Raw genomic sequence first — 27,208 nt, 5'->3', positions numbered from 1 at the left:
GTGAATAGACTTTAATAATTTTATTGAACCTTATAATATAATAGAAGTCTAAATCGCCTAAATTGATCCATTTTATACTTTCGTCTATGTCTGATTTTGCAGTTCAGTGTCATCGTGAAAACCAGGGTGGCTAAGATATTATCTTCTAAGACCCTCCAATGACCGTCGCCCTTTAAACTAAAAAAAATTGAAAAGATCGCTTCCCTCATATCTCTTAACAGACCATCCATTCTGCACAAGCAGCGCTCTGCTCTAAAAAATTGTGCTGAATGTGACGATCTGATCTAGTCGTTTAGAAAAAACAGTCAAAACTGCCCCGTCATTCGTTTGAATATGAAAGTGAAAGCGACTTGGCCGGTATTGTTTTAATGATTGGTGTTTTATTTTAGTGCTATTGTTTTGCTTTAGCCAATCACCGTGCTTAAAAAGTCATTTTATATTCATCCCAAATCTAGATGAAAAAAAGATAAAAAAACGTTATCCAACCTGGGCAGATTCTCTTACGGAGTCATGGCCTTTGGAGCGAATGCGTGCAATCCGTGGAGTATCAGAATCTGCTTGGAGATTAGCTGCCCTCAAAAAGCTGGGTCTATTAGAATGTCATAGGATTCTAGCCACAATCAGGGTGATTCTAGTGTCTCTCAGTTGTTGTCCATACCGCATGACATCTTTACAGGGTTTGACACTGATCCACCTTCGGACACGAGGGGAGTGTTTCTTGATATCTCAAATGCATTTAATCGAGTCTGGCATTAGGGTTTAATTTACAAACTCCAATCTTACGGGGTAACTGGTCCCTTACTTTCCCTTTTGAGAAATTTTCTATCAGGTAGGTATCAGAGGGTTGTTTTGAATGGGAAAACTTTTGAGTGGAAACAAATCAAGGCAGGAGTTCCTCAAGGCTCAATTCTTGGTCCTTTGTTTTTTCTAATCTACATCAACGACCTTTCCAACAATCTCGAGACCAAGGCTAAAATCTTCGCTGATGACACATCTTTATTTTCATTAGTGATTGACCAACTTTTGAGCAGTGAGGAATTAAACAGAGATCTTGCAAGAATAAGTGAGTGGGCTCGTCAATGGAAGATGTCTTTTAATCCTGATCCCACAAAACAAGCTGTGGAAGTTTACTTTTCCAAAAGGCTATTACCAGCTAATGCTCCTGTTTTATATTTCAACAATACTGACATAAGAACTAATGAATGTCAGAAGCATCTAGGTCTTATCTTGGATTCCAAACTCTCATTCAGTCACCATTTAGACGAAAAAATAAAAAGACCAACAAAGGTATTGGCTCCCATTAACAAACTTCGCAAACATGTGCCAAGAAAAATTACGCCCAAATTTGCGAAATTAAATTCCGCGAGAATTTCTTCCCTCTCTATACCCAGGCCAGTCTCACTAGAAAATCTACAAAATAAGTAGATGTATAAATTACTAATTAATACGGATGTCTGTAGAATTACGGCACTCTTTAATATCGACATATAATGTAGAATATAGAATTCTACTGATTTTGTAGATATTTAAGAACGATTTCACTTTGTGCGCGCTCGAGACTCGAGCTCCAAACCCCTGACCCAAGAACTTTTGTAGTGACGAGTAAACAGTCTAACTGACGAGCTAGGATAACTGTCTAGATCGCTATTTATCCGGTATTGCGCCATCCACAGCCCCGACCGATTAAGATCTTAAGAACATAAGGATATAAAACACCCCTGTCTCTGTGCCCTAGTGGGTGTTGAGTACCCAGTGGGGTGAGAATGAAAAAACCTGAAATTCACTGGGGTGAAAAATATTCTTTCAGATATTGAGTGGGGTGGCGAAAATTTCCTTGACATTCACTTGGGTGAGAAAGAATTTTTTGCATGAGCTAAATTTTGGTTAGCCTGTTAGACAAAAACCGCTTAATTCTATCGTGTTTTAACGATGGAAGGTACTGGCTAACTTTTGGTTTAGTGCTAGTCAAAATCTGCTTCTTACATGCTACTAAAGTAGAAATATCATCTTGATCAAGTGAGTACAGTACTGTAACAGGAAATGTAATGAGGTCTGGGGGAAGGGGGCTATAGAGGAGCAGTATGGTTATATCAAATTTTATAAACTCTGGGACCTAGTAATGTTTAGTCAACATTGTTAAAGTAGAGGTCTTTCTTTCAGTATCTACGCAAGTGAAAAAGCCTCTCGAAAACTTTTGAGGCTAGAACCTAGCTTTAAAGAAAGTTTGGCACTTTCCACGTTTTAAAATGACCATAGAAGTCGGGTTAAATACAGTAAATATATTTAAGTGGAACATTTAATGGCAAGCGAGCGAAGCGAGCAAATTTTTTTTGGCTTTTTCGGATATTTCACCTTTAAAGAAGGGGAAGGAGAAAATTCTAGTGGGGCGATTTTTTGAAAGAAAAGTTCTACTGGGGTACGTTAAAATAAGGGCTTTTCGAGTGGGGTATGACGTGTAAACTTTTTATCATTTTCAATAGGGTGTTTTTTTACTACAACATTCCAGTGGGGTGAGTGATTTTTCCAGTAGGGCTGAAAAATGAGCCATTTTTGGAAAAAGAATTCACTGGGGTGGCCAGTGGGGTGGATCCCACTGGGTCACAGAGGCAGGGGTGTTAAAAAGAACAACCCGGGGCCTAGGACACCTAAATACAATGGTTGAATTGGGGGTAGGAGTTAAATTAGTAAAAGAATTCACTCGATGAAAATCTTACGTCATACGTAGCATTACGTCATTACCATTTTGTATTCATCAATTAGAACCAAAACTTATCTGAGTAAAGCGTGCCTAAAATACTTCAATTTTGACATAAGATAAAGAGAAGGACAAGATAAAAAATAGAGGTTTAAGTGTCAGAAGTCAAGAAGTATTTATATGACTTATAAGAAAAAGAAGTAAAATACATCTCTTCTATAAAGCTTAGTAGTAGTTATCGTCAGTAAATCATTTTGACGTTAATTTTGTTATCTGATATTCCGAGGGCGTATTGGCGGCCTCCCACGCTAAAGCTCTAAAGGAGTGGGCCAATATCCCATCGGAGAGGGATAGTAGTCGTCCATTGATGCCGACATGAGTCTAGCCCTCGTTTTGGGGGCCGTGCTGAACGCTTAAAAATTGATTTTTTGAGATCTGGCGCCTCAAAAAGACCGTCAAATCACTGTCGTTAGTTACCACGGCAAATATGTATGACGGTATATCGGTCAAAATTACAAACAACATGGCTGATGTAATTTTCAAAAAAGGTGTGCTGTATGGTTGTTTTTGGTTTCTTTTGATGGATTTTTTTTAGTTTAACTGTACTTATCACTCCCTGAATATTAGTTTTAGTGTAATTTCTGTATGTACACCAACCCAAAAAATGTGTTTCTACCACAGAAAAGTTGATAATCATAACTTTTGTTTTTGTTTGTTTTGATGGCTGATTTTTTCTGCACTTTCTCAGATTTTATACCATTCAAAGACCAAAGAAACTAAAGCAGGTATGTTCCTATGATGGGCTTAGGCTTTTATCAGTAACTTTCATGTTGTTATCCATCTTAGATCGTCCTCCAAATATAACTGTTGTCCACCGGCCGACAACCGACAAACCGACTTCAGTGTTCCAGAACTGAAGTTTTTTGGATAAAATCTTTATCAAACTTCACAAAAGTGTTCATTGAGGGTTAGTATTCATTTTCCATAGCTTAGTTTTTCTTTTAGTGTTATATAGATTGATGATTATCGAATTTCTATTTTGTTTTTGCTTCTGTGATCAGTTTAAAGAAGGAAAAATACTTATTTGAGTATTTCTACATGCCCTCCTTGTGAAAAGAATGACAAGAAGCCGGAGCGGCGTGAAGGTCCAGCTGACGTAGCAATAACCGAATGTCGTTCGTACCGGGTTCCTTAAGTGACGCAAAAAAAGTTCCTCTCCATCCTCCACTCTGAGCTTCTATTCTTTGACACTTTCTTTGTATTGCTAAGTTTTGAAAGTTTTTGATGCATTTCCCGAAATTTCGAGACTTTTGCCGCTAAGCACCTTATTAGAACGCCAGCGCCTTAACCACGCGGCCATCGAGTCACAACTGCATTAAGGAGTTCAAAGTTCCTTATAAACATGGTATTTACTCCAAACGCTACCCGGGTGCTAAAACCCTAACCAGGGGTTAACTCCCATCCCCAACCCTAGCCCTGACCCTACCTGAAACAACCCTTTAATCTAACCGGGAAATTTGACTCTACTACCAATTTAGGCTGCTGGTATCCACTAACGGATTCGTGCTCCTTATAGGTTTTGTAGAGGTCTGCGATTCTACCAATTCAATCCAAAACATAGGTCAAACATCGCGCGGGTAGGCGGGGCAAAAATTCTAGATCGGTGGTTGGTTTAGCCTGGACTTGTTAATTTATTGCGCGCACAGGCCCCGACAAAGACAAAATCTTTTCGATCAGTTGCTTTTTAATAAACGGGGGGGTTGGAAATAGTACCTCTATAAACCCAAAATGAGGTAAATATAGGCAATGTAAAGGAAGCTTCTCTAACTGAAGTTCGACTAAATAATAAGGCCTTATCGTATTTTGAGCTCGATTGAAATTTGTCAACTTTGTCGAACATCTGATTTTGAAAATGTGAGAAATTGATTAAATTTCGATAAAGATCGATTTAAAAGTCGATTTGATTGGTTCGATTAATATGACTTGATCAAAAATGTAAAAGGGGGGGGGGGCAGATTTATTAAAAATATAATTCAGGGATTAGGGATATAGAAAACAAAAGACACAAGCCTAGATTTCCATTTATAATATACATATATTCCTAAAAAGTTATTTTGCGTTTGTATGAAGCATCGATATGAAATTTAATTGTTAATATAAATATTTCTATACGTACGTCTTTTCATATCTAAAATTAACCCTAAACCTCCACTCCCCAAAATGGGAGGCTGATCAAAAATATTAGTTAAGGTTTAAAATATCCCAAAAATAACCCAATAAAACGCAAATATCAAAATGGTTGTAGAATAACCTAAGAATAGTTCGAGACAAAATTGGACTTTTATCTAGCTATATTTGAAAATGTAAAGGTAATTATTGATTTTAACTATAAAAATTAGAGCTGCAAAAAAACAAACACTTTTCCAAATGATCACTATCATTAGTACGGCTGAGAAACTCGGGCCTTTTGTTTCTTTGTGTTATCTTAAATTTGAGTATTCATGATATTCATGACGTAAATGTTTCCTACGGAAAGACCCCGGTTTTTGCCAGTAGAGGCAAATTTTATACAACTTTTGTCTAGTTTGAATTAGCCACTACTGGCTAAACCGGGGTATTTCCGTAGAAAACATTACGTCATAAATATCATGAAAAACTGGTTTGTTTTTTTTATCATGTTATTAAGTGATGGACCAATGTCGTAACGCAATCTAAAACGAGATGTTTAACCATCGCTTTTCGCAAAGAAAAATCTGTACATGGGGGGGGGTGTAGGATTAATTGTTCAGAGGGTAAATCTTGGTGTCCAGGGGGGTTAAATTGATGATTGTCCATGGGTTTAACCGATGTTCATGGAAATGAAAATGTCCAGGGGTAATTCATTGAAAAAATAAAATATCCTCCACCCCCAATAATGAACTGATTTTTTTCTGGAAGGGCCCAACTAGATTCCAGACCATGGACTATAGGGACTATGGCACTATAAAATGGCAAATTGCCTATAAAAAGCGAAAATGATCTGGTTTCTAACGAGAAAAAAAAAGTAATAGAAAATAAAAGGATGCGATATTAAACTTTGTAATCAACGAAAAATGTGTATGACTAGAAATGGATAAGAAAGAGTTAAAAAAGGGTAAAAATGGTAAATAGATGTTATGCATATTCCCAAAAATAGTCACCCAAGAGTTATAAATAATATAAATCCCATTGACCCTTAAAGCTTAGCAAGGAATAACTAGGAATTCATTAAATCTAAAAAAATTACAAAAAGTGTTTGAATAAAAAAAAAGGTATAGAAATAAAAATAATTATTTTTTAGAATTAACTACTTCAAAAAAATTAAAAAAATGCTTATACTTTAAAATGAAAAAAAGGGAAAAATTAGCATTAACAATAAAGGAAAAGAAAAAATAATCTTACAAACATATCGATACAAATTATACACAAAAACTTCATCCAACAAAAATTAGTCCTTCGAGTGGATGTCTTTTTAAGCACCAAATACTTTCTTGATCGTGTAGCCCTGAAATAAGAGAATGAAGATAATTGATACACAAAATTCAACCCTGGTCGATTTTTTAATAACTTTTTCATACCATAAATGAATTATTTCAGACAGAAAACCCCTTGAGTTGAGCTGCTAGTATCTTCCATCCGATGTCAATTAGATTTGATGAAAAATCTAGAGGGTTCACTGAAATGTCATGCATATATGTAACGGCCTCTTTTCTATAGAAACAAAAATAATTATAAAAATATCACTTACAGGCATGGAGTACAAGAATAAACCCAAAATCATAAGTAACAAAGCCACCACAAGAATTTTCAATAGAACCCATTTATACGGCTCCCAAATCAAATAGCGCAGCATTGTCAATGGTCCCATGAACGTGAAAAATCCATCGTTGGGTCGACTAGAATAGAAAAACAATGTTTCTTTATCGTGTCATGATAACTACCACGTGCCTATCACGTGTCTATCACGTGTCTTTAGAATGTAGAGGATTGTGAGAATCCGATTAAAAGACGTTCTAGCTTGTCAGTGCAGATTGGTTTTCAAACTGATTTACTCTTAAATGAAATGTTGCTTGGTTTTAGTCCTTACGTCATCATAAGTTTTACTGGGGCTGATAAGTGGGCAATAGTCGGTCTAGAGCTCTAAATAATCGCGATTTATGGCATTTCTAGTAAAAACTAGATGAGATTTCGGTCAGGGCACAATAAAAACCTAACACTTTAGTGTTAATAATACGATGATAATAATTATTCTTACTTAGGTTTTTCGAGAGGTTGTGGTTCTTCACGCTTCTTTCCAACAGGATTTGCTTCCGCATCTTCTTTAGTTAACAACTCGATCTCTGCTTCCACTTTTCCCTGTACAAAGATTAAATACAATATTGATAAATCTTCTTTCTCAAGGGTCGGCTAAGCAACGAGGATAGGTATCATATATTAAGGGTGAATTTAATAAAATAGGCAGAAGGGGTCAATATATAAAATTTTTTGCCTTGATAATAAAAGTAAATTGTAAAGCGTCTCTACTAATCAAATTACATTTTTGAGATTTAAATATAGAAAGTATTTTGACATTTTTCTTTGGAGGGGACTTAGAGTTACTTCGAGTTACTTAGATGTTCGAATTGACGAGTGCGTTCACTGTAGCTCTGATTGGTATCAGCATAAAATCTATAAAGATATTCTTCAGTACTTAAATGTAGGGGGTAGAAAGAGCGGGGGAGGTTGAACTTTGGAAGGAAAAATCATAAATGTCGGGGGGTCATAATTACGTGATATTGGAGTGATTTTACTTAACTTCCCTAGGAAAATGAAGGTTTTTGACACTTTTTGGCAATCATTCATTATAAAGTGATTTTGAGGTTGAAAAATCGAAAAATGCCCCCACCACAATTAAGAGGAGAAGAGTATTGGCATAAAATCTATAAAGATATTCTTACAGCAAGTACGGGATCTGGATCATCATCGTCTTCAGGGTTGACTTGGAATGGCCACCAACCACGACACTTCTTGATCTTAAAGATGGAGGCTCTCGCGCTCGTCTCCAACATGTCCAAGTTACACTGTTTGGCTGTCTTTGCCGGTGACGGCAGTTTCGCTAAAGATAAGGTTACGTCACCTGGAAGAAAGAAATTAAAGCAAGAATTAATTTCTCAGAATAAAATTGACCAACCAATGAAAATATTTAAGGTAGTTTCATAAAATAAAACCATATATTATAATACACCCTCTTCTCACAGACCCGGTGGGATTTTTTCAGCCAGTGGGGGTAAAGATAACATAACGGACCAAAACTCGATAGGGACTGATATTGCCACGGTTTTCATGGCCGTGGATTTCAATTCCATTGTTTTTGAGCCAGAAAATTCAATGGGGATGGAAAAAATAGCACAACATTTTAAAGCGAGGATTTACGCAAAAATTTGAGCATAATTTTCAACTGGGGACCATATTTTGGCTATTTTTTCCAGTGGGAAGGGGTCCCAGTAGGTCTGTGAGAAGGGGTGTTATAAAGTCAACCCCGTGTGTTTATTTTTGACTCCATGCCAAACTTTTATCACGTTACCATATCCCTCAGAATTCAATTCCCTCAAAATTCAATTCTAAAAACTGAATCTCTAATACGAAAATTTTCTTTTCCTAAACTGTGACTATACTCATCAAAAAAAATAACTTGAAAAACTCGAGAGAAAACTATACGGTACCGATAAAGTCATCCGACGAGAACAGATCAGCATCCCACACTTGCAAGAACAGTAGAGGTTTGTGTTTCTCTTCAGTCAGATCAACAGCAAAGAGATTGGCTTTCTTGTGCGTCACGATTTTCTCTTCGGCTTTGTGATATTTGAACGGGAAAAGGAAACGCCAATTGAACATCCCTGAACCATCGTAAGACCTAAAGGGGGGATATGAATAATGATATTGACAACACTCGTAGCGTGGAATGATTGCACTGCTTAGGTTTTTGGATCATTGGATTTTGACTACTTTAAGGTCAGAAATTTTCACAGTCAGAAAATTTCACGAGTCACGCTATTCGCCAAATATTCCGTTTCTCGCGGGAATTTATTTATTTTATTCGACTTATTGAAATATTTTGCGGGAATTTAATTTCACGAATCATGAGGACAGTGTAAAAAATTTGTCCTGGCTTTTACGTTTAGTAGTCTAAAAATTACAAGTATTTTAGATTTTTTTTCATTCATTCATTCATTCCACTCATTCACTCACTCACTAACTCACTCACTCATACCTGTAATGGACATCAGTTTCTTGCATATCCTCTCTGTTTCCTTCAACCCATCCTTTAATGAACTGATCACTGCTTGCTTCACCAGTAATCAGATCAGTCTCATCTGCTAACACATCAGATGTGTTCCAAATGGTAACACGAAGTTCGTACTCAGTTGGCTTTCGCACCTACATAGTAAAAAAAGATGTCCTTAATTAGTTCAAACTTTGGATTAAAATACTTCAGGCTTGACCTTCGATAGCAGAAACTTTTGCGATTGTCGCGAATTTTAGCCCTTTTCGCGAAAGTAAATGTCCTAAGTTTCGCGATTTTTTAACCTCGCGGAAGTTTCTGGTCACAAAAGTTTGTACGCCTAAAGCATTTCAAATTAGGTATGCATGCTCTTGTAAATAGCGCTTTGTATAAAATCGAGATAATAAAGAGATCCTTCGGAAAATATAACATCACCATTAGAAAGGTTCTCCATAAATGATGAATTCAATGACATCAAGATATATACCTCAATATTTACTGGTTCACCAGGCATAGTCAAATCCATTGGAAACATATCGATGAACATTTGTACTTTGCCCTAAAAATGTCATAAAAATCGAAAAGAATTTTGCGAAATCTCATGTGAATCATAAAAATAACAAAATTACATTATAAAAGAACGATTGATTCCCCGCTTTCCGAAAGATGATTACAGTTAAGTCTCTTTAACTCGAACACGCATGGGCAACATAAACTTGTTCGAGTAAAGAAAATGTGGAGTTATGGAGATTGGTTTATGAGGCATTGTTAAATGCAGGGACGAGAAAACTTGTTCGAGTTAAGGAGACATTCGATTTATAGTGGTTCGAATTATGGAAACTTCACTATATGAAAAAAATTTGCTCTTTTAAAAGAAAGTTTTATCATACCATATCAATTCCAGGTTTCTCAGGGTTGAACAGGGACCTGGTTTCCACGTGTTCAGGAACCAAATTAAATCCTTTGGGCCCTAGATCTTGAAAATTATGTAATGCTTCCAAAGCACACGGCTCGTCTGATACTTTTTCTTTTCCTGGAAATGAGGATATTTATAGGGTTTAAAAAGTGGCGCAACAAGAATTATTAAATAAATAAATACTGTTTGAAGGCCTGAGACAGCATATATTTGGAGAACTTATACTGCAATTTGGCTGAAATTTAATTTGGCGGATGGCAAAAAAAGAATACCTTTATCGTCGATGATAACAGGCGATGCGTTCCACTGTTTCCCATTGATGCTACATGTACCGTTATTGAAATATGGACCGTCGACTGCATGCTCTTTACACAGTTTTGTCAAAATGGATGCAGGTCTCTGTGGATCTCTCCATTTTGCATAACCATGGCTGTTAAAGAAGAACAAAATCTAGTATTGACTATTTTACAATGTTGTTTTAAGCGAGACAAGCTTTAAACCACACCACGTGTTTAATATCAATTTCCAGTGTACTTAAGTATGTTTCAGTTTCAGTATTCGTTTTTGTTCTGTTCATAGCTGCCCTTCGTGGAAACAATTCTTCAGCTGCCTAAAAGCTTTTGAATTTTTCGGAGCATGCCACTTAAAACATATGTTATTATTATTAAGTATATGGATCGACAAATATTTCAATCAAAGACAATCTTACGAAATAGCGCACTTTCCGTTACGAAGAATAAAGAATTAAGAACAGCAAAATTATATACAGTAAAGTCTCCATAACTCGAACAAGTTTTATTTTCCCGTGCGTGTTCGAGTTATGGAGACTCCACTGTAGAAACAAATTGGGCTCTACTGGAAAATGTTCGTACATGGTGGGTGAAGGATATAGCGTCCGTAGTGAAAAATCTACAAAATTTGCCTTGTCCGGGGGGTAAACTTGCTCTGTTTGAGGGTAATTTTCCTGTTTGAGGGTAATTTTGGGAGTGTCCAGGGGGTCAACTAATGCTTGTCAGGGGGTGGTTAGACCTGCTGTCCGGGGAGTAAATTTCCAAAAAATGTTATACCCCCCCCCTTATATACAAATTTTTTCTGCAAAAGCCCATTTTAATAATGAGAAACTTAGGTAAATCAAACTCACGTGGCGTAATTATTTTGAATACCACATGAAGGTCTGTGTTTACTGTAGAATCGATTCTCGATGTCAATAAACGTCTCTCCGATCAGATCATCACCACTTAACATGTCCCAATCCATAACAGCAACGCGTACAGTAGTATCAAAAGGAATCACTGCTTCGAACTCAAAACATCTACAAAAAGAAAAATGGTATCATAAGAACATCACGTATCTTCTAGTTCTACCATTAGTTTATAAAGCATCTTTAAAACGGAGGAAAGAACGTTTTTCACTTGCCTCCCGCACACCAGCAAAAGTTTATGCTTCCTTTTTTTACCAAGCTAGTACAGAACGCAACATCCAATTGACGTTCCTAACGTTTGTAAAACGTTAGATGAACGTTAAAATAAGAACTTTAGCTCCATTGAAAAGTAAGTTTTATAATTGACGGTGTCAATCGAACGAATCGAACGCCGAATCAATCGAATACAATTGAACGCAATCGAATAATTGCAATTCGATTGTCGAACGCAATCGAATTGCAATCGAATATTACCCAGGATTTGCTGTTCGATTACGTTCGATTGTATTCGATTACGTTCGATTGTTTATTTACGTTTGATTGATTCAATTGTATTAGATTTTATTCGCTTTGGTATGGTACTTCAAGCACTCGGCCGCCCACACTAAAAAGCTCTAATAGAGTGATCCAATTTAATTTAATCGAATTCAACTTATCGAACATAATCGTAATCGAACGAAATCGAAGATTAATCCAATGTAATTGACAATCAATCGAACCAATCGAACATAGTCAACTATCAATCGAACCAATCTAACCTTACTCGAACGCAATCGAACACAATTGAATATTACTCAGGAATCGGCCGTTCGATTGAGATTCGATTACGTTCGACAATCGAATCGCAATTATTCGATCACGTTCGATTACGTTCGATTGGTTCGATTGCGATTTTTGTTCGATGTTGTTCGATTGACACCGTCTGGTTATGAGTAATTATGAGAATTTATACATCATAGTTTAGAATTTAGTATTTCGATCCATTTTAGACGTGGTTAAACGGTTAAGATTACGACCCTGACGATGCACGAGACTGTGTGGTGTGTTACGATACGCAAATTCTTTACACCGGACGTTTTTCTTTAGCGTTTTATTGCACACCGGACGAGCCAGACTGATTTAGAGCCGGTGTTTGGATTTTCCGGTGGTAAAAAGTTTTCTCATTCAATACAATTTCGCATCCGAGCATCAGCAGTGTCGTTTAAGATTGTTTCCACTTGGCTGTAATCAAAATGTAATGAAAGTTTTGTATACAAAAGTGAAAACATTTTTTTATCTCGGACACACTTACCGTCCAAATTCCGGACAAAGTTGCTTGGATACGTATTTATCTTTGTCTTTGAACACTTTTTTACCTAGTGAACAAATAAGATAAGGATCCGCCTGTAAAGAAGAAGAAAATTGAATTAAATAACCGAAAATATTTTTCTTTTAATAATTTTTTACGTAAGAAATACTCAATGAAAATGTAGAAGTGTTATCAAGTCATATTATTAGGTTTAGTGGTCAAAGCAAGTCTTTTTTTCTGAAACGGAAAATGGATTTTACACAGCAAATAAACACATATTATTGAGATTTTTGTTGAATTATGCAGAATTTTTAAACGGAAAAGTCACTTAACATACTTCACTGAGAGGGAGAACTTTTAATACTATATATTATAAATAAAAGTTTAAGGGTTAAAATAATAGAAATACCTTTCCGTTGGGATCCATAGGATGTAGGTTCAAACACTGTCAATGAAAATTAAAGAGGGAAAACGTTACTCTCGCCTCAAGCAATTTTCTAGGTTTTGAAACCAGGTAGGGTAAGCTAAGCTACTGGATCATTAGACTATGCTATACATAGTCTAAGAATAGTCTAAGACAAATCGCTAAAGAAAATTTGAAAACCGTTTTTTTTTGCCGAAAAGAGTTTACAACCGGTAGAGTTTACCTGTCTTTTCGAAACTCTCCCGCCGATTTTTCTCTCTAGATACTGTCATAACAGCTGTAAACGCCAAGCGTATAATATTTTCCCGCCTTGACCAACGTGACGCGAACAGGTATATAAAGAACTTCAAAAGACAAAATACACCTACCCTGATAACGTAGACACGAACCAAAAGATTGAATGGTTCATTTGAAGGCAATTTGTAGAAGGTACCCATCTCATCATCCTTGTCAAACCCTGTCGGTAATGGGTATTCCCATACACGGATGTTGCCCTAGAAAAATATTCACAAAGGTTGAGTTTTAAGATCTTAGTGTCAGGGGTCGTTTTTTACCCAGTTCAAGGAGCGCTTCCAGAAAATTTTTGTACATGGGGGTGGAGGATATATTGGATATTTTGTACGGGTGGATTGTGAAAAATCTGCAAAATTTGCCTTGTTTTTTGGGGCAGACTTGCTCTGATTAGGGGTGATTTTAAATGTCCGGGAGGTCAACTGATGCTTGTCCGGGGGTGAGATCCGTTGTCCGGGGATCAAAATTCACAATGTCCGGGGGGAGGGGGTAAATTTCCATAAAATGTTATATCCTCCATCCCCCCCCCATATTCAATTTTTTTCTGGAAGAACCTAAGGTAGAAAATAACCATTTCAGATCCTGATCAAATACATATGGCCAACTCTTTCCAATCCAAACTCGACCTAGAATTTGTTCTCTAAATTTGTTTCCTAAGGCGAGACCAATATAATTTGTTGTTCTACGGACAGATCGTTAGAAAAATATGGGTCGGTCGGTCGGTAAAATAAGAGTAAATTTTTCATTTATCAGGGTTGGTAAGGTACTGAAAATATTTTCCAAAAAATATCTGGATCAAAAGTTCACTTTTTTATCGTCGATGAAGATCATAATAAAATTTTAGTGTATGGAATGCTTGCTTAATTTTCTAAATTTTCAATTTCTTGAATTAATTTTCAGCTTTATTCAGATTTAATTCTTACAAATAACTAGTGTGTGAAATATATTTTAGTGGAAATTCAATATCATTATTTTTTTGATTTTAGCAAAATAAGGTCGGTCTGGCCCGTAGAACAACAAATAAAATTGGTCTCGCCTAATTTGTTCAAATTATATTAGTAGTAGTTTATGACAACTTCTCATGGACGTGGTCTAAGACTAAGAACGCCAGTTTGATATAAAGTAATCTTTACTAGGATGAAATTTCAAAATAGCGAAAGTGCATCGTTAAAAAAAAACTGAAACACTTTGAGGTGGTCCACATAGTACGTAGGCACTAAAATGTCGAAAATCGAGTACCCCCTCCCCCCTGTACGCAAATGGCTATACCCCCTGGTAAGTACGTACTTTTTCATTCTCTCCATAAAAGAACAAGCAAACTCGAGCTGTTTGACCAAGCGATCGAAATCTTATTGAGATGACAAGCTTAAAATCTCCAAGAACATCAAGACTATCTTTTTCTTTGTTAAGACAGTGGTCAAATCAAACTTAAAATTCTGGTGAATTACGGAGAATTTTGAGACTGAAAAGCCTCTTTATAGACTTTGCTGAGACTGAAATTCGTCACTCTTATATATTTCAAATAAAGGGGGAGAGGGGTGGTGGATGATACTTCTGAAAATTTTCGTAAAATTTACTTCGAATTTAAGAGTAAATAAAGGACGGGAAAACCAACCTTGAATCTTCCGGAGAATCTTCGTTCTTCGTCATCCTCGTCCTCAGTCTTTTTACCGCGCAACAAATTGAACGCACACATGAAATCACCGAAACCACCGAATTCTTCTACATCCTCCAATGCCGTGTCGTAAATCTATTAAAGGGTTTGTTTTTTGATACAACCTCGTATTTTTATATAAATCAATAAACTTTGGCTGAGCCTGAGATTGTTCTTAAATTTCTATTGTTTGAAACAATAGAGCTTTCTGAAGGATTAAATGCGAGGCTGGTATTCTTATAAAATTGTTCTTATTGATATCGATTGATATCACTCATGAAACAAGCTTTTTCACATTGAATCGACACAGATGTTGAGCAAGATTTGTCGCATCTCGACCCACTAACCAACCAAGCAACTCGCTTAAATGTTCAAAATGAAGATGGGCTGTACCCCTCTGATTTATTTTCTTCAAAAGGGGTGTGAGTAGGTCTTAAAAAACTCCGTCCGTTTTTTCCTAGGCAAGTTTTTTTTGGGATGAAAATCGTTGACTTCATTAAAATTTAAGTGAAAAGTGATATTATGGTACTTATACATTACAGGTAACAAAATTGCTTTCTTGTTCAATTTCGGTGTAAAAGGTTGAACAAAAAAGGATTACACCACTAAAAATCCGATTTGTCAAGCGGGTATTTCAGGTATGTCACAACTTTATAAAAAAGATAGAAGAGATAGAAACTGATATGTCAGTATAAGCGATTATTAAGAAACCAAAGCAAACCTTGATTCTTGGTATTTTCGCACGCTCCGCTTCGTCACCGCCTTCAGCACTTGCCATTTTGATTCCGAATTTCTTTTTCTTGGGCGTTTTATCTTCCATGTCTCTGAGCGTCTCATAAAAACGTGTCCACCAATCTAACACTTCTTCTTCTTCAGCTTTATCATCTTTCTTCTTTTTCTGTTGGAAAGATATTGAGGAAAAAATTGTTCTGATATTGTTGGGAAAAGGGCTATTTCAGAAATAGTCTGTACACCCCTTATGTTAAGGAGGAATGACGTCCAGGGTGGAATGTAAAATAAAGAAATCCAAGGGGATCTACTCTTTCGAGTGTAAAAATCCAGGGTGGTCAGTAAAATGAGGTTAAAAACTAAGGGTATTCAGTAAAACGAGATCGAAAATCTAGGGTGGTTCAAAAATGAAAAGGAAAATCCAAAGGGGGTCCTAAAAAATTAAAAAATAATCCAGGGGGTCACCTTTCCCAAAAAAGAGCTCCTCAACAAAGTGGATACAAATGTTTTCTGGAATTAGTCCAATGTGTTTGTAGTGAGAGAATTAAATGTCTTTACACTTTCCTTGTTATGTCTAGATTTGTTAAAAGAAGCACAAATTATGAAACCCTGTTGGCTGTTTCACATGATATTGAAAGTATTCCATGAAGAATATTCAGATTATTTCAATGCTATTTAACATTGTAGGGGGATATATACAGGGGACGTGGGTAATATTCATATGAATTGGCACTAAATGGACCCTAAGAGAATTATATAAAGGATGTATTTGCAATGAAAAGAATAATAGTATACCGCGGTGAATCTAAAACTAGTAACAAATTTACACAAATTTATTCGTTTATTACAGTCCCATCCTCATTTGCGTTAATTGCTCTTGCACGTTAGTTAATTACAATATCAAAAGAAAGGTAATAACTTTCAGTTTTCCAATCATTCCGAAATAAACTATGAGATCGTACAAATTTGAGTTAAAATAATTATAACGTATGCGACGAGGAGCGCTATAAAATGAGATGATACCTTATCATTGGCGGCTGCGGGATCGGCTGCCGGTGTTTCTTCCGCTTCCTCTTTCTCTTGTTTGCGTGCCTTCTTCTTATCATCTGAAAGAAAACGCGAAGGATGAACAATGAACAAAATGATGACGGTTATCTATGGTTGAGTAGCCAATCTTTCTCCCTATATTGGTCCACTTACCCTTGATCCTTCTCTTTAATTGCTAAACATGTCAAGCAGAGAGGTATCAAGTACCATTTTGGAGTCTTTGGTATGACCCAGCTGGGGATTGAACCCACGAACTGCGAACCGTAACCGAATATATACTAAGGCTCGCTAACAATGTACGAACACCAATGATAAACAAAATTTTTCGGATGGGTTTATTCGCCTTAAACCTTACTTCATAACTCGAAATTTACATAGCTCAAAATTTCCTCAACTCGGAACAAATTTGTGTTCCCTGAGCATGTTCGAGTTATGGAGATTCCACTGTAGAAAACTTGTTCGAGTTAAGGAGATATTCAAATAACAGAACACCGTGTTATAGAAATCTTCTGTACAAAAATGTTTTAAAGATACCCTCAGCTTCAGGCGGTCTTCTTGGTTCGAAAAGATCAGGATCCATGAAATACTTGTGAAGAGTATCAATGACGTGTGTGCCACACAACACTTGACGACCGAACGCGCGATTGTCTTTAACGTGAATGGTCATTGGTGGAAGATATTTCTCCTTCTCTGGTAGCCACTACAAACAATAATAATAAGAAGAATACAGTACTGTACGCTCTCTAATTTATTTCCAAGAGGAATTAGATTTTCATCGAATAAGGTAGTATATCGAAAAGAAGAGCGTCATTTATAAGAGTTTCTTGTTGATGGTGGCTTTCAATATTGTCGAATAATGCAGCGTATCGAATAGTAAAACCTCGAATTAGAGAGAGTAAACTATAAATGCACATTTAAACACAAGTCGACTCGATTATATAGTAGTTTTAAATAGAAGAACTTCTCTAATAAGCTTAAAACGATTAAGTAATAAGGCCTCGTTGTAGTTTTTTTTAGGAAATAGACAAGTTAAATATTTACACCGTTATATCGTGAAATCTAGACTCCCTCCCTACCCTACGTGACAAATTGCCATCTATAAAGGCACAAAACCATTTAATAAAATAAGACACTGGCACGTGTAGTAATAGGCCATTTCACAGTCGAAATGAATCATGGGTAATCAGGACTGATTGCGCCTTTAGTTACGACTTCCGGCTGGCTAGACACACAAATCTTCAACAATTTTCAATACTTTGGACCAATAGTAAGGGGGCTATAAGTCGTCATTAGCGCGCAGTGGTCCTGATTACCCATTACGCTTTGCGACTGTGAATTGGCCTATTGCTGCAGTCATAGAGAAAAAGGCTAAAACTTACGACATCGAAAATATCAACACTGTCATCAAAGTTCGGGTTACGTCTTGCATTTTTGACGACGACAGATTTAACGACGTTTTCTTCCTCGCCCGTCTGTTTGGTCACACCATAGCAACAGTCTAATTCAGCTTGTGGTCTGTTACAATTCATGAATTGCACCTTCTTGATGTCGCGGACTCCCCAAAACAAAATCTGATGTAGAAAGAAAAGAAGCCAGAATGTAGATTAGTTTCCATAAGAAATACATAATTGTAACTTTGTTCCACTTACAATTTCATCTTCGTCAAAATACACTGAGCTATTTTTAGATTTGCGCTATTTCCTCATTTTTCGAAATTTGAAGTTCAGGCGAGAATATCGCTTTTGGGTTATCTCTCAAATGTAATCGAATATTTTAATTTGTGGAGAGTTTATAGACTTTCAGGCTATATTCCGAGCCTTATTGTACCATTTTTGAACTTTTGGATCCTCAGATCCTAAAGTCCGAAGTCCTAAGTCTAGCGTTAAAACTCTGATATATTATTCTGATAAAATTACCCAATCTAAATGAAACAAGTATCCTTTTTTAAGTTCAACGCCATATAAAACAAACCTCAATGCGATGAAGTTGCATAGCCGGTCTGATATCTTCTGGAATCCTCATTAGTGGTCCAAAACTATCAGGCCCGTCTACCGGTTTGATTTCATCGGGCATCAATGGTTCGTCTGGCATCAGTTGGAAATCATCTTCAGATACCTTGATGTGTTGTTGTAAGAATTCAAACATAAGCTCTAGTTTAAAAGACCCACTCTTAGCCCTGCCTGTTCTAACTGTTCAACATTAAAGTGGGCATAAAGTTAGCTGTCTAAAGTCAATGCATGGCCCTCTTTTGACGTCAATGCAATGACATGTCTCAAGCTTTTTCAAGCAAAGAACTTAACTCCAACTTTGTGCCAACTTTTTTGTCTATTCAAACAATTAGAATAGGCAGGGCGAAAAGTGGGCCGTCTAAACTAGAGCTAAGATTTGTTAGAGTAAATCAAAAGTGGGCAAAATTTGAAAGTCAAAATCTTTGCTTGAGAAATATTAAATAAAGTCATTGCATTGACGTCAAAAGAGGGCAATGCATTGACTTAAGGAAGCCAGCCTCATGCCAACTTTAATTCCTCATTAGAATAGGCCGGGCGAAAACATACGAAGTAAATAATATCAACTCTTTAAAAGAAGGCACAATATACGTTTCTTTTTTATAAGAACATCCAAAATTTTGGAAGCCTGCGGATGTTTTAAACTTTTTGAGTTTCAAGCCTAGAAATGTTCTTAAAAAATTCTTATTTTCAATATTTTGTGAGTAAGTTTGTCCTTTTTCCTAGAAATTCCGTGTTTTAGAGCCCACAAAGCCTTAAAATGTTCTTAACTTGTTCTTAACATTTAGGCTATATAAGCCTTATGTTAAGCAGTTATTGGATAAAGCCCCCATGAAAGCTATATATTCGAAAATATTGGACAGCAAAGAAGCCAATCAAATGTCGCTATTTACGCGCGTCGGATAATAATATTATAAGTTTACTCTTAAAATAAAACGTGTAGATCATTAGTTCATAGAATTTCCTAATGCCTAGTACTGAATCCTTCATTTTTAAAGCCTGTCATAATAAAATAGAGTCGATATTTTACGTGGACAGCCCTGAAATCTAAAGACATTTGGTCAATCTTTCGATTGTTTTCACGGAATCCACGACCCGCCAGCTCGGCTATCTATGAACTGAACAGAACCTTAATACCTCAATAATATTATATCTAGATATCATTATGTACCAATCGGGGAGGGCATAAAAAAGTTTTTACAAGTAATACAAACCTGTAACATTTCAAAGGCTCCAAGGATTTCACCAGCCCGCGTTTCACCACGAAAGACTGGAAACCATTGAAGAATGGGCGGGAACAGAGGCTTTTTGTAAGCTTCGGAGGCTAATTTAACGACTGGTTTGACCAGAGCTCGCCCAATGAACTCCTCGTCTCCCTGAAATGGCAAAAGAAATTTCTCTCAATAATAAAAGGTCTATAAAATGAGAACATCAGTGGTAATTTGCGCTGCCGAAGTAGAGTAAAGTACCAAATTTCAAGTTTCTTTCTTTAAAGAATACATCTTGAATTTTTAAAGGCATAAAGTTGTGCATAATCAAATACTTTAGGCGTACAAACTTTTGCGAGTAGAATCTTTCGCGAGTAGAAACTTTCGCGAGTAGAAACTTTCGCGATTTTCGCGGGTTCGCGAAATTTAATGTATTTGAAGATTCTTAATATGCTCGCGAAAAATTCTTTTAAACATTTGATTAATATATTTCCTAACACCCGAATATAAACAGCCGCTGAAAAATCAATTGGCTCGCCAAATATTAGGCAAAGAAAGAAATTTTTCCAGAAACCAACCAGGTCAAATCGTAAAATAAAATCTTAAAGGATTTTATAATAGAACAATGAATATACCCCTGCGTCTTGATCAAAGACTTCCAGCACAATGATTGGAGGGTTGACAGCAAACTCTGTCACATCACCCCATAGTTCGATGTCATTGAAAATCATTGTCATATCCCACGTAGGGCTACGTGTCACCCATACTACGTACGTATCTTGTGATTTATACGTCACGACGCAACGGCAAAACGCATCTGAAGGTAAGAAAGATATTTTCTTTAATAAAATCGTGCATCGATACACTACCCTTTATATATCCCTGGACCAAGCTATATCCACCATCTTTGATCGGAGTTTTTTTTTGGAATTGGTGCCCGATAAGAAACCATTGTAATGTTAAAAATTACCGTCTAGCGGCGCTACATCAACAGAAATATTCGAGGAAAAGTAGATCTAGCGCTCTCAATGCATTTCCATCGCTATTGGAGTAGTGTCACCATTAGTGTATCAATTTCAAAAAAACTCCGATCAAAGATGTTTGGTTGGCCGGGATTGAGTAACTTGGTCCAGGGCTATAAAAAGGTCAGTGGCATCGATACTATTACTTACAAAAGTTGATTTCATTCTCAAGATGAACGAAAAAATATAATAGGTTACAGTGGAGTCTCCATAACTCGAACACGCATGGGGAACATAAATGTGTTTGAGTTAAGGAAATGTGGAGTAACGTTTATTTAGCATCGTTAACTGAAAGGACAAGAAGACTTATTCGAGTTAAGGAGACATTCGAGTTATAGAGGTTCGAGTTAAGGATACATTCGAGTTAGAAAGACTCCACTGTACGCTCCAAGCAATCGCTTCGTTTAATAAACATCGTCGTTTAAATATCTTGCTATGAAGATGAAGCAGTCTTTCACAATTTAAGTATAGTATATACAATTCTAATAGAACCAAAATAAACAGAAAACAAAGCTCTCTCTATTTCGTTTCAGCAATGCAATAAAAATTCAATTTTTCTGAGGTATTAAAAATCACCTGACAAGCCGGAGTCGTCACTACCAATCAATGAACGTGCTTGATAAATATGCGCGCGCACCATAAACTTTTGTTTCTCTGTAATAGAAATTAAGAAGAGTAAGCAGAAAGAATTACTCGGAAAATGACCAAATTTCTGGGTCACTCAAAAATTAGCAGCAGGCTAGACAAAAGAAAACCCAGTTATCTGAGCTGTTTAATCATACCAGCCAGTTTTCTTTAATATTTATGGCTTGATTCGGGCCAAGATAGGCCAGTGTCTTTATGGGCCGAAATAAGATGCCGCTTTCTTTATGGGCCGAAATAAGAGGCCACTTTATTTATGGGCCGAAATAAGAGGCCACTTTCGTTATGGGCCGAAATAAGAGTCCCCTTTCTTTATGGGCCGAAATAAGAGGCCACTTTCTTTATGGGCCGAAATAAGAGGCCACTTTCGTTATGGGCCAAAATAAGAGGCCACTTTCGTCATGGCTCGAAATAAAAGGCCGCTTTCTTTATGGGTCGAAATAAAAGGCCACTATCTTGATGAGTTGAAATAAGAGGCCACTTTCTTATGGGCCAAAATAAGAATCCACTTTCTTTATGGGTCGAAATAAGAAGCCACTTTCTTTGTGGGCCCAAATAACAGGCCACTTTCTTTATGGGTCGAAATAAGAAGCCACTTTCTTTGTGGGCCCAAATAACAGGCCACTTTCTTTATGGTTCGAAATAAGAAGCCACTTTCTTTGTGGGCCCAAATAACAGGCCACTTTCTTTATCGGTCGAAATAAGAGGTCACTTTCTTTATGGGTCGAAATAAGAGGCCACTTTCTTTATGTGTCGAAATAAGAGGCCACTTTCGTCATGGGTCGAAAAAAGAGGCCACTTTCTTTGTGGGCCGAAATAAGAATCCACTTTCTTTATGGATCGAAATAAGAGGCCACTTTCTTTGTGGGCCGAAATAAGAGGCCACTTTCTTTGTGGGCCGAAATAAGATGCCACTTTCTTTATGGGTCGAAATAAGAAGCCACTTTCTTTGTGGGCCCAAATAACAGGCCACTTTCTTTATGGTTCGAAATAAGAAGCCACTTTCTTTGTGGGCCCAAATAACAGGCCACTTTCTTTATCGGTCGAAATAAGAGGTCACTTTCTTTATGGGTCGAAATAAGAGGCCACTTTCTTTATGTGTCGAAATAAGAGGCCACTTTCGTCATGGGTCGAAAAAAGAGGCCACTTTCTTTGTGGGCCGAAATAAGAATCCACTTTCTTTATGGATCGAAATAAAATGCCCCTTTCTTTATGGGCCGAAATAAGAGGCCACTTTCTTTGTGGGCCGAAATAAGATGCCACTTTCTTTATGGGCCGAAATAAGAAGCCACTTTCTTTGTCGGCCGAAATAGGAGGCCAGTTTCTTTATGGACAAATGTAAGAGGCCGGTTTCTTATAGTCAAGAAAAGAGACCCATTTTTTTATGGGCCGATATAAGGAGCCATTTACCTTTGTAGAAGAGAATGTCAGGAGGAGAGTTGATGACTGAAAAAGTCGCCTTTTCTTCTTCCTAAAGATAAATGAGAATTATTAAAAATAAACTATAATGGGTTAATCCTCCGGATGAAAAGGTTAATGATATCAAATCACATGCGCTTTAAAATCTGTCAATATGTGAATTATCATAAATTCAAAGCCCAAATGTATTATTGTTCTAACTATATTTCCCGCTTCGCTTGTCATGATTTCCAATTCTTTTTCGTTGCACGGTCGAGTCTCCATAACTCGAACACGCACGGGGAACACAAATTGGTTCGAGTTAAGGACACATTTGAGTTATAGAGGTTTGAGTTAAAGTGACTCCGCTGTAGTTCGTATAACTAAAGCACTAGGGTGTTAATAAAACTACAAAAATGTACCAAGATCAAGTAGTTTCAAAGGAATATAAAAGAAAATCATCACACTTACGATTTCAAAACCTGACGGAGCATCTTTCAAATATTCCGATTTATCCTTGATCAAACCCAACCAGAAGCGAACTTCAACTTTCGCTTGGATGGCCCATCCGTTCTCACCGTGACCTTTCTTTCCAGGAAGCTGTTGAACAAAAAGAATAACTAAACTGTAAGTCGGTCTAATGTCGACATCCCTAGTCTAATTCCGACGACCTTCTCTTGAGCTGGGAATAATAGGAATCACTGAGTGATACTTAGCGGCCAGAGAGGAAAAATTATTTTTTTCAGTCAGTGATTCCAACTTTCCTTCGAATCATGGAGGTAATAAAAATATAGACGGAGATACCACTCCTACTATTCTATTGTATTGTATCGTTGATAGCAAACTGTTGCTTTGTTGCTTTGGGAAAAAGCCATTAATTTTGCTTTCGCTCATGGGAATACTTGAGTCGAAGAGAATTTGAATAAAATCACGCTACATTTTTAATTTGTTCATTGTGTGATGACAGTGTTGTTTATAAAACATAAGAAAACCTTGCAAGAATAAGCACAGAACATCGAATTTAAAATGTCCGCTGCTCAGGGAATCCTCGGCAATTTTTGTCAATTTTTACATATTTACTAATGCCAATCTTTCAACTATATTCTATCAAAATTTTGAGGCAGCTGCTGTTTTAGATCTAAAGATATTTATAGCAAAGAACCTTCCACAAACAACAAAGAATTCGCAAAATTTGAAGAAGTTTACCTCTCGAAAGTTTCCCGATAAAATAAAAACTTCTTTTAAAATTATAAAGAAATTATTACTCGAAAAAAAAATCGCATTTTACCTAAAAATACGAGGTTTCGTTGGACAGAATAACTTTACTTTAGTTCTTATAATCTATATCTTGACTGATTTTTGCTATCAAGGATTGGTAATCAAAGGAGGCCGATTTGAAAGAAATTTCTAAAGAGTTTTATGACTTCTCTGGCTATCACAGAAAAGTTGTTACTCCATCTATTTTTTATTACCTCTATGTTCGAATCTAATCTCTAAGAAGGGAATTAGATGAGGGATGTCGGAATTAAGTGGGTCTAAGCACAGTGAAGTAGGCAAACTTCACACTTCAAACCGCAATACAGTATATGTATATCTAAATAAGTGGACAAGTGCCGGACGATTTCGATCTTTCTCTTTCTTGAAGTATCCTACTTGGAAACTTTCAAAAGGTCAGTACTAGTATCTTATTACGTATGATTTATGTGTTGTTAATAGGAGTCGAAAGCCCCTGTCAGAAGCATGGAAGTGAAAGTCGACACTCACATTCCCCAAAAAGGTATCTAATAGACTATTTTACTTTATTTTTTAGTTACATCTGATGGTTGCTTAGAGCATGAAACTCGGAGTTTAAATTTTTGGTTTCGAAATATATTTTGATTGAAAAAGCTCTACTCCTGGTTGGTTTATCGAGCACTCTTTGAATATGGTTTCGCCTCGTTTGATTGGTAATAGACTATTTATCAAATAATCTCAAGGAGACAAAAAAGTCCATTTTAAAGCATCTAAAACTCATACATACCCTTAGAAAGATAGTTTGTACACGGCCACAATTTCTTCCTTTTTCCGATTGTACTCTTGAGAATAAGATTTCTTCGGCTGGTATACGCGTGTAGGCGATCCGCTTGTTGTTACTCAACATCCAAACAAAAACGTCAGGTAATCCATGTTGAGGCTATCAAATAAAATGGTATGGTTTACAGATATCATATTAATTTACACACTAGAGAGACTAACTGCTTACAGGTTTCCAGCGGAAGTGTGTCCAGTTTTAAAGTCGCCATGTTGATTTCTAATTTACCTTAGATTTTCGAACGTTTCGAATTTCAAAACATTCGAGTCGCGTTGTTAACGTCCAGAATTGAAAACAAGATGGTGGACTAGTGGGCGGTAAAACTTCCTTTTATACGGGAGGCCCGATCCAGTTAATTAGTTAGAGATCAGTGGTATTGTTACAAGTGAGTTAGAGATGGATAAGATGGATAAGCTGAGAACATTTTATATACGGCCAAACGGTCGCATTCGAAAAAAATCGATCATCGATGGTTGAGTACCGATTAAGACAGTTTACTCTCTCTAAATCGACTTTCAAAGGACCAAAAATTCTCTTCGAATTAGAGAAATATTCGAATTACAGAAAGCATTTTATACTACTTTTCAGCTGAGAGGAACAATAGTTTAAATCGTATTGTAGAACTATTGGAATAGTAGAGGTCTGTAGAGGTTCGAATTAGAGAGAGTTGACTGTAGAGGTTCGAATTAGAGAGAGTTGACTGTATTGACAAGAGATTTTAGACTGTTTGGTATTGTATACAAAATTGGGGAGATAATTAACCTATAAGTAGTTTCTTCTTTGAAAAAAAAAAGAGAAACCAAAACTTGTTGGTGGTGGTCGGTTGGAGGTAACAAGAAACATTCTCCAAAACAGATCAATGCTGGCCAAAACTGGATAAGGTTTTTTATGAATCTGTTAAGTTTTCTATTCACTAAGAAAAAGATATCCTCCATTCTATACCTCGTTTAATAATTTCTTAGTTCTTTTCCGTAAGTTGTGGGCTTGTTTGACCAAATCTTCGACTTTACAATTAGCATCTTTCGATTTCTCACCAATTAAAGCTGCCTCTTCCGATACTTGTTTCTATGTGATGTGAAAATAAATTACAAACGATATGTTTGATATCATAGATAATAGAGAGAGAGAGAGACTAAACCTACCCAAAAAAGGGGCATAGGCCACATGCCTAAAGCATGAGGATCACAGCGCATAAAATAAATTTCAAAAACTAATAAAACACTATGCTATTCGGAAAATAAAATAGTAATGTCTTAGTAAACAAGAAATACACTAGTCAAGTAATTATCATCAAGGATCAATTTTCACAGAGTGAATCAAATTTCTCCATTCTAATTTATTCAAAGCCAAATCATGCCAAACATTAGTATCAATGCCAGATTTTTTCAAACATTTATATAGAGATCGACCATATGTGTATCTCGGAGCACCACGAGGACGTTTAGAACGGACCCAGCACGACAACATTTTCCGTGGAAGGCGATTCCAAGGCATGCGCATTACATGTCCAGCCCATCTGAGCTGTTGACGACAAATGTAGGTGTCTATCGATTCCATAGAAAGTTTATCGAGAAGATCAGATGTACGTTTACGATCGAGTAAAGTAACACGACAAATACTTCTTACACACCGATGGTGAAATGCTCTCAATTTATGAAATGAAATGCTCCAAAATTTCATGTCTTGTGTTTAGACATATTCTTCAAAAGTAAGCCCTCATGAGCAAAAAAAACATCTATCTCATAAAAAAATTGAGTAATTTGACTAAGAACATTGATGTATGCTTATTAATAGTGATTCTTATAGATAAACATGCGTTTTTTGAGCCAACAAAATTGTTTTGCAAAAATCTGCTTTAGCCATCTTTTACCAATAATGTTAGCCTACTTTCATGCAAAAAAATCAGAAAAAAATTATTGATCCAATTTTTCAAAGTCCAAAAAACCCGTTTTTTAGCCGTTTTTTTGGCCCAAATTTACCCAAAAATATTTTTTTTCGAAAATCGGGCTCCGTCATATTTGAGGGTTTATAGTTATGCATCTTTGTGCAAAAAATCATAAAGAATGAAAGAGCCAATCTCGAGAAAAGCTAATACCTAAGTAATTGATAATGTGCTTATAAAAAAATATAGAATTTGGTCAGTTTTTTTATAAAAACACGCCAAACAACCAAAGTTTCCTGTCAAAACACACATATTCTTCAAAAGTAAGCCCTCATGAGCAAAAAAAACATCTATCTCATAAAAAAATTGAGTAATTTGACTAAGAACATTGATATATGCTTATTAATAGTGATTCTTATAACATGCGTTTTTTGAGCCAACAAAATTTTTTTGC

The 27,208-nt window shown here is 36.4% G+C and overlaps 1 protein-coding gene across 1 annotated transcript in view; it reads right to left on the bottom strand.

The window, feature by feature from the left end:
* Positions 1 to 4,770: 4,770 nt before the first annotated feature.
* The window catches only part of LOC136802786 (otoferlin-like), a 42,215-nt gene continuing 19,777 nt past the window's right edge, over positions 4,771 to 27,208 (bottom strand). Inside the window, exons 24-49 of the mRNA XM_067059550.1 lie at positions 25,815 to 25,937; positions 24,822 to 24,974; positions 23,273 to 23,401; positions 22,814 to 22,874; positions 21,338 to 21,415; positions 20,375 to 20,556; positions 19,746 to 19,907; positions 18,497 to 18,640; positions 17,905 to 18,096; positions 17,060 to 17,225; positions 16,502 to 16,584; positions 15,471 to 15,647; positions 14,711 to 14,845; positions 13,173 to 13,298; positions 12,790 to 12,825; positions 12,384 to 12,475; positions 11,033 to 11,203; positions 10,164 to 10,321; positions 9,866 to 10,008; positions 9,463 to 9,534; positions 8,964 to 9,130; positions 8,416 to 8,606; positions 7,651 to 7,829; positions 6,969 to 7,069; positions 6,462 to 6,609; positions 4,771 to 6,218 (exon numbers count right to left, since the gene is read on the bottom strand). Of these exons, the coding sequence (XP_066915651.1) occupies positions 6,186 to 6,218; positions 6,462 to 6,609; positions 6,969 to 7,069; positions 7,651 to 7,829; positions 8,416 to 8,606; positions 8,964 to 9,130; positions 9,463 to 9,534; positions 9,866 to 10,008; positions 10,164 to 10,321; positions 11,033 to 11,203; positions 12,384 to 12,475; positions 12,790 to 12,825; positions 13,173 to 13,298; positions 14,711 to 14,845; positions 15,471 to 15,647; positions 16,502 to 16,584; positions 17,060 to 17,225; positions 17,905 to 18,096; positions 18,497 to 18,640; positions 19,746 to 19,907; positions 20,375 to 20,556; positions 21,338 to 21,415; positions 22,814 to 22,874; positions 23,273 to 23,401; positions 24,822 to 24,974; positions 25,815 to 25,937 (3,402 nt within the window). The 3' untranslated portion in view covers positions 4,771 to 6,185. The remainder of the gene's footprint in view (positions 6,219 to 6,461; positions 6,610 to 6,968; positions 7,070 to 7,650; positions 7,830 to 8,415; positions 8,607 to 8,963; positions 9,131 to 9,462; positions 9,535 to 9,865; positions 10,009 to 10,163; positions 10,322 to 11,032; positions 11,204 to 12,383; positions 12,476 to 12,789; positions 12,826 to 13,172; positions 13,299 to 14,710; positions 14,846 to 15,470; positions 15,648 to 16,501; positions 16,585 to 17,059; positions 17,226 to 17,904; positions 18,097 to 18,496; positions 18,641 to 19,745; positions 19,908 to 20,374; positions 20,557 to 21,337; positions 21,416 to 22,813; positions 22,875 to 23,272; positions 23,402 to 24,821; positions 24,975 to 25,814; positions 25,938 to 27,208) is intronic.

Source organism: Clytia hemisphaerica, unplaced genomic scaffold (genome assembly GCF_902728285.1).
Source record: "Clytia hemisphaerica strain Z4C2 unplaced genomic scaffold, Clytia hemisphaerica genome assembly, whole genome shotgun sequence".
Lineage (NCBI taxonomy): Eukaryota > Metazoa > Cnidaria > Hydrozoa > Leptothecata > Clytiidae > Clytia > Clytia hemisphaerica.
This window is presented reverse-complemented; position numbering and strand designations above follow the sequence as displayed.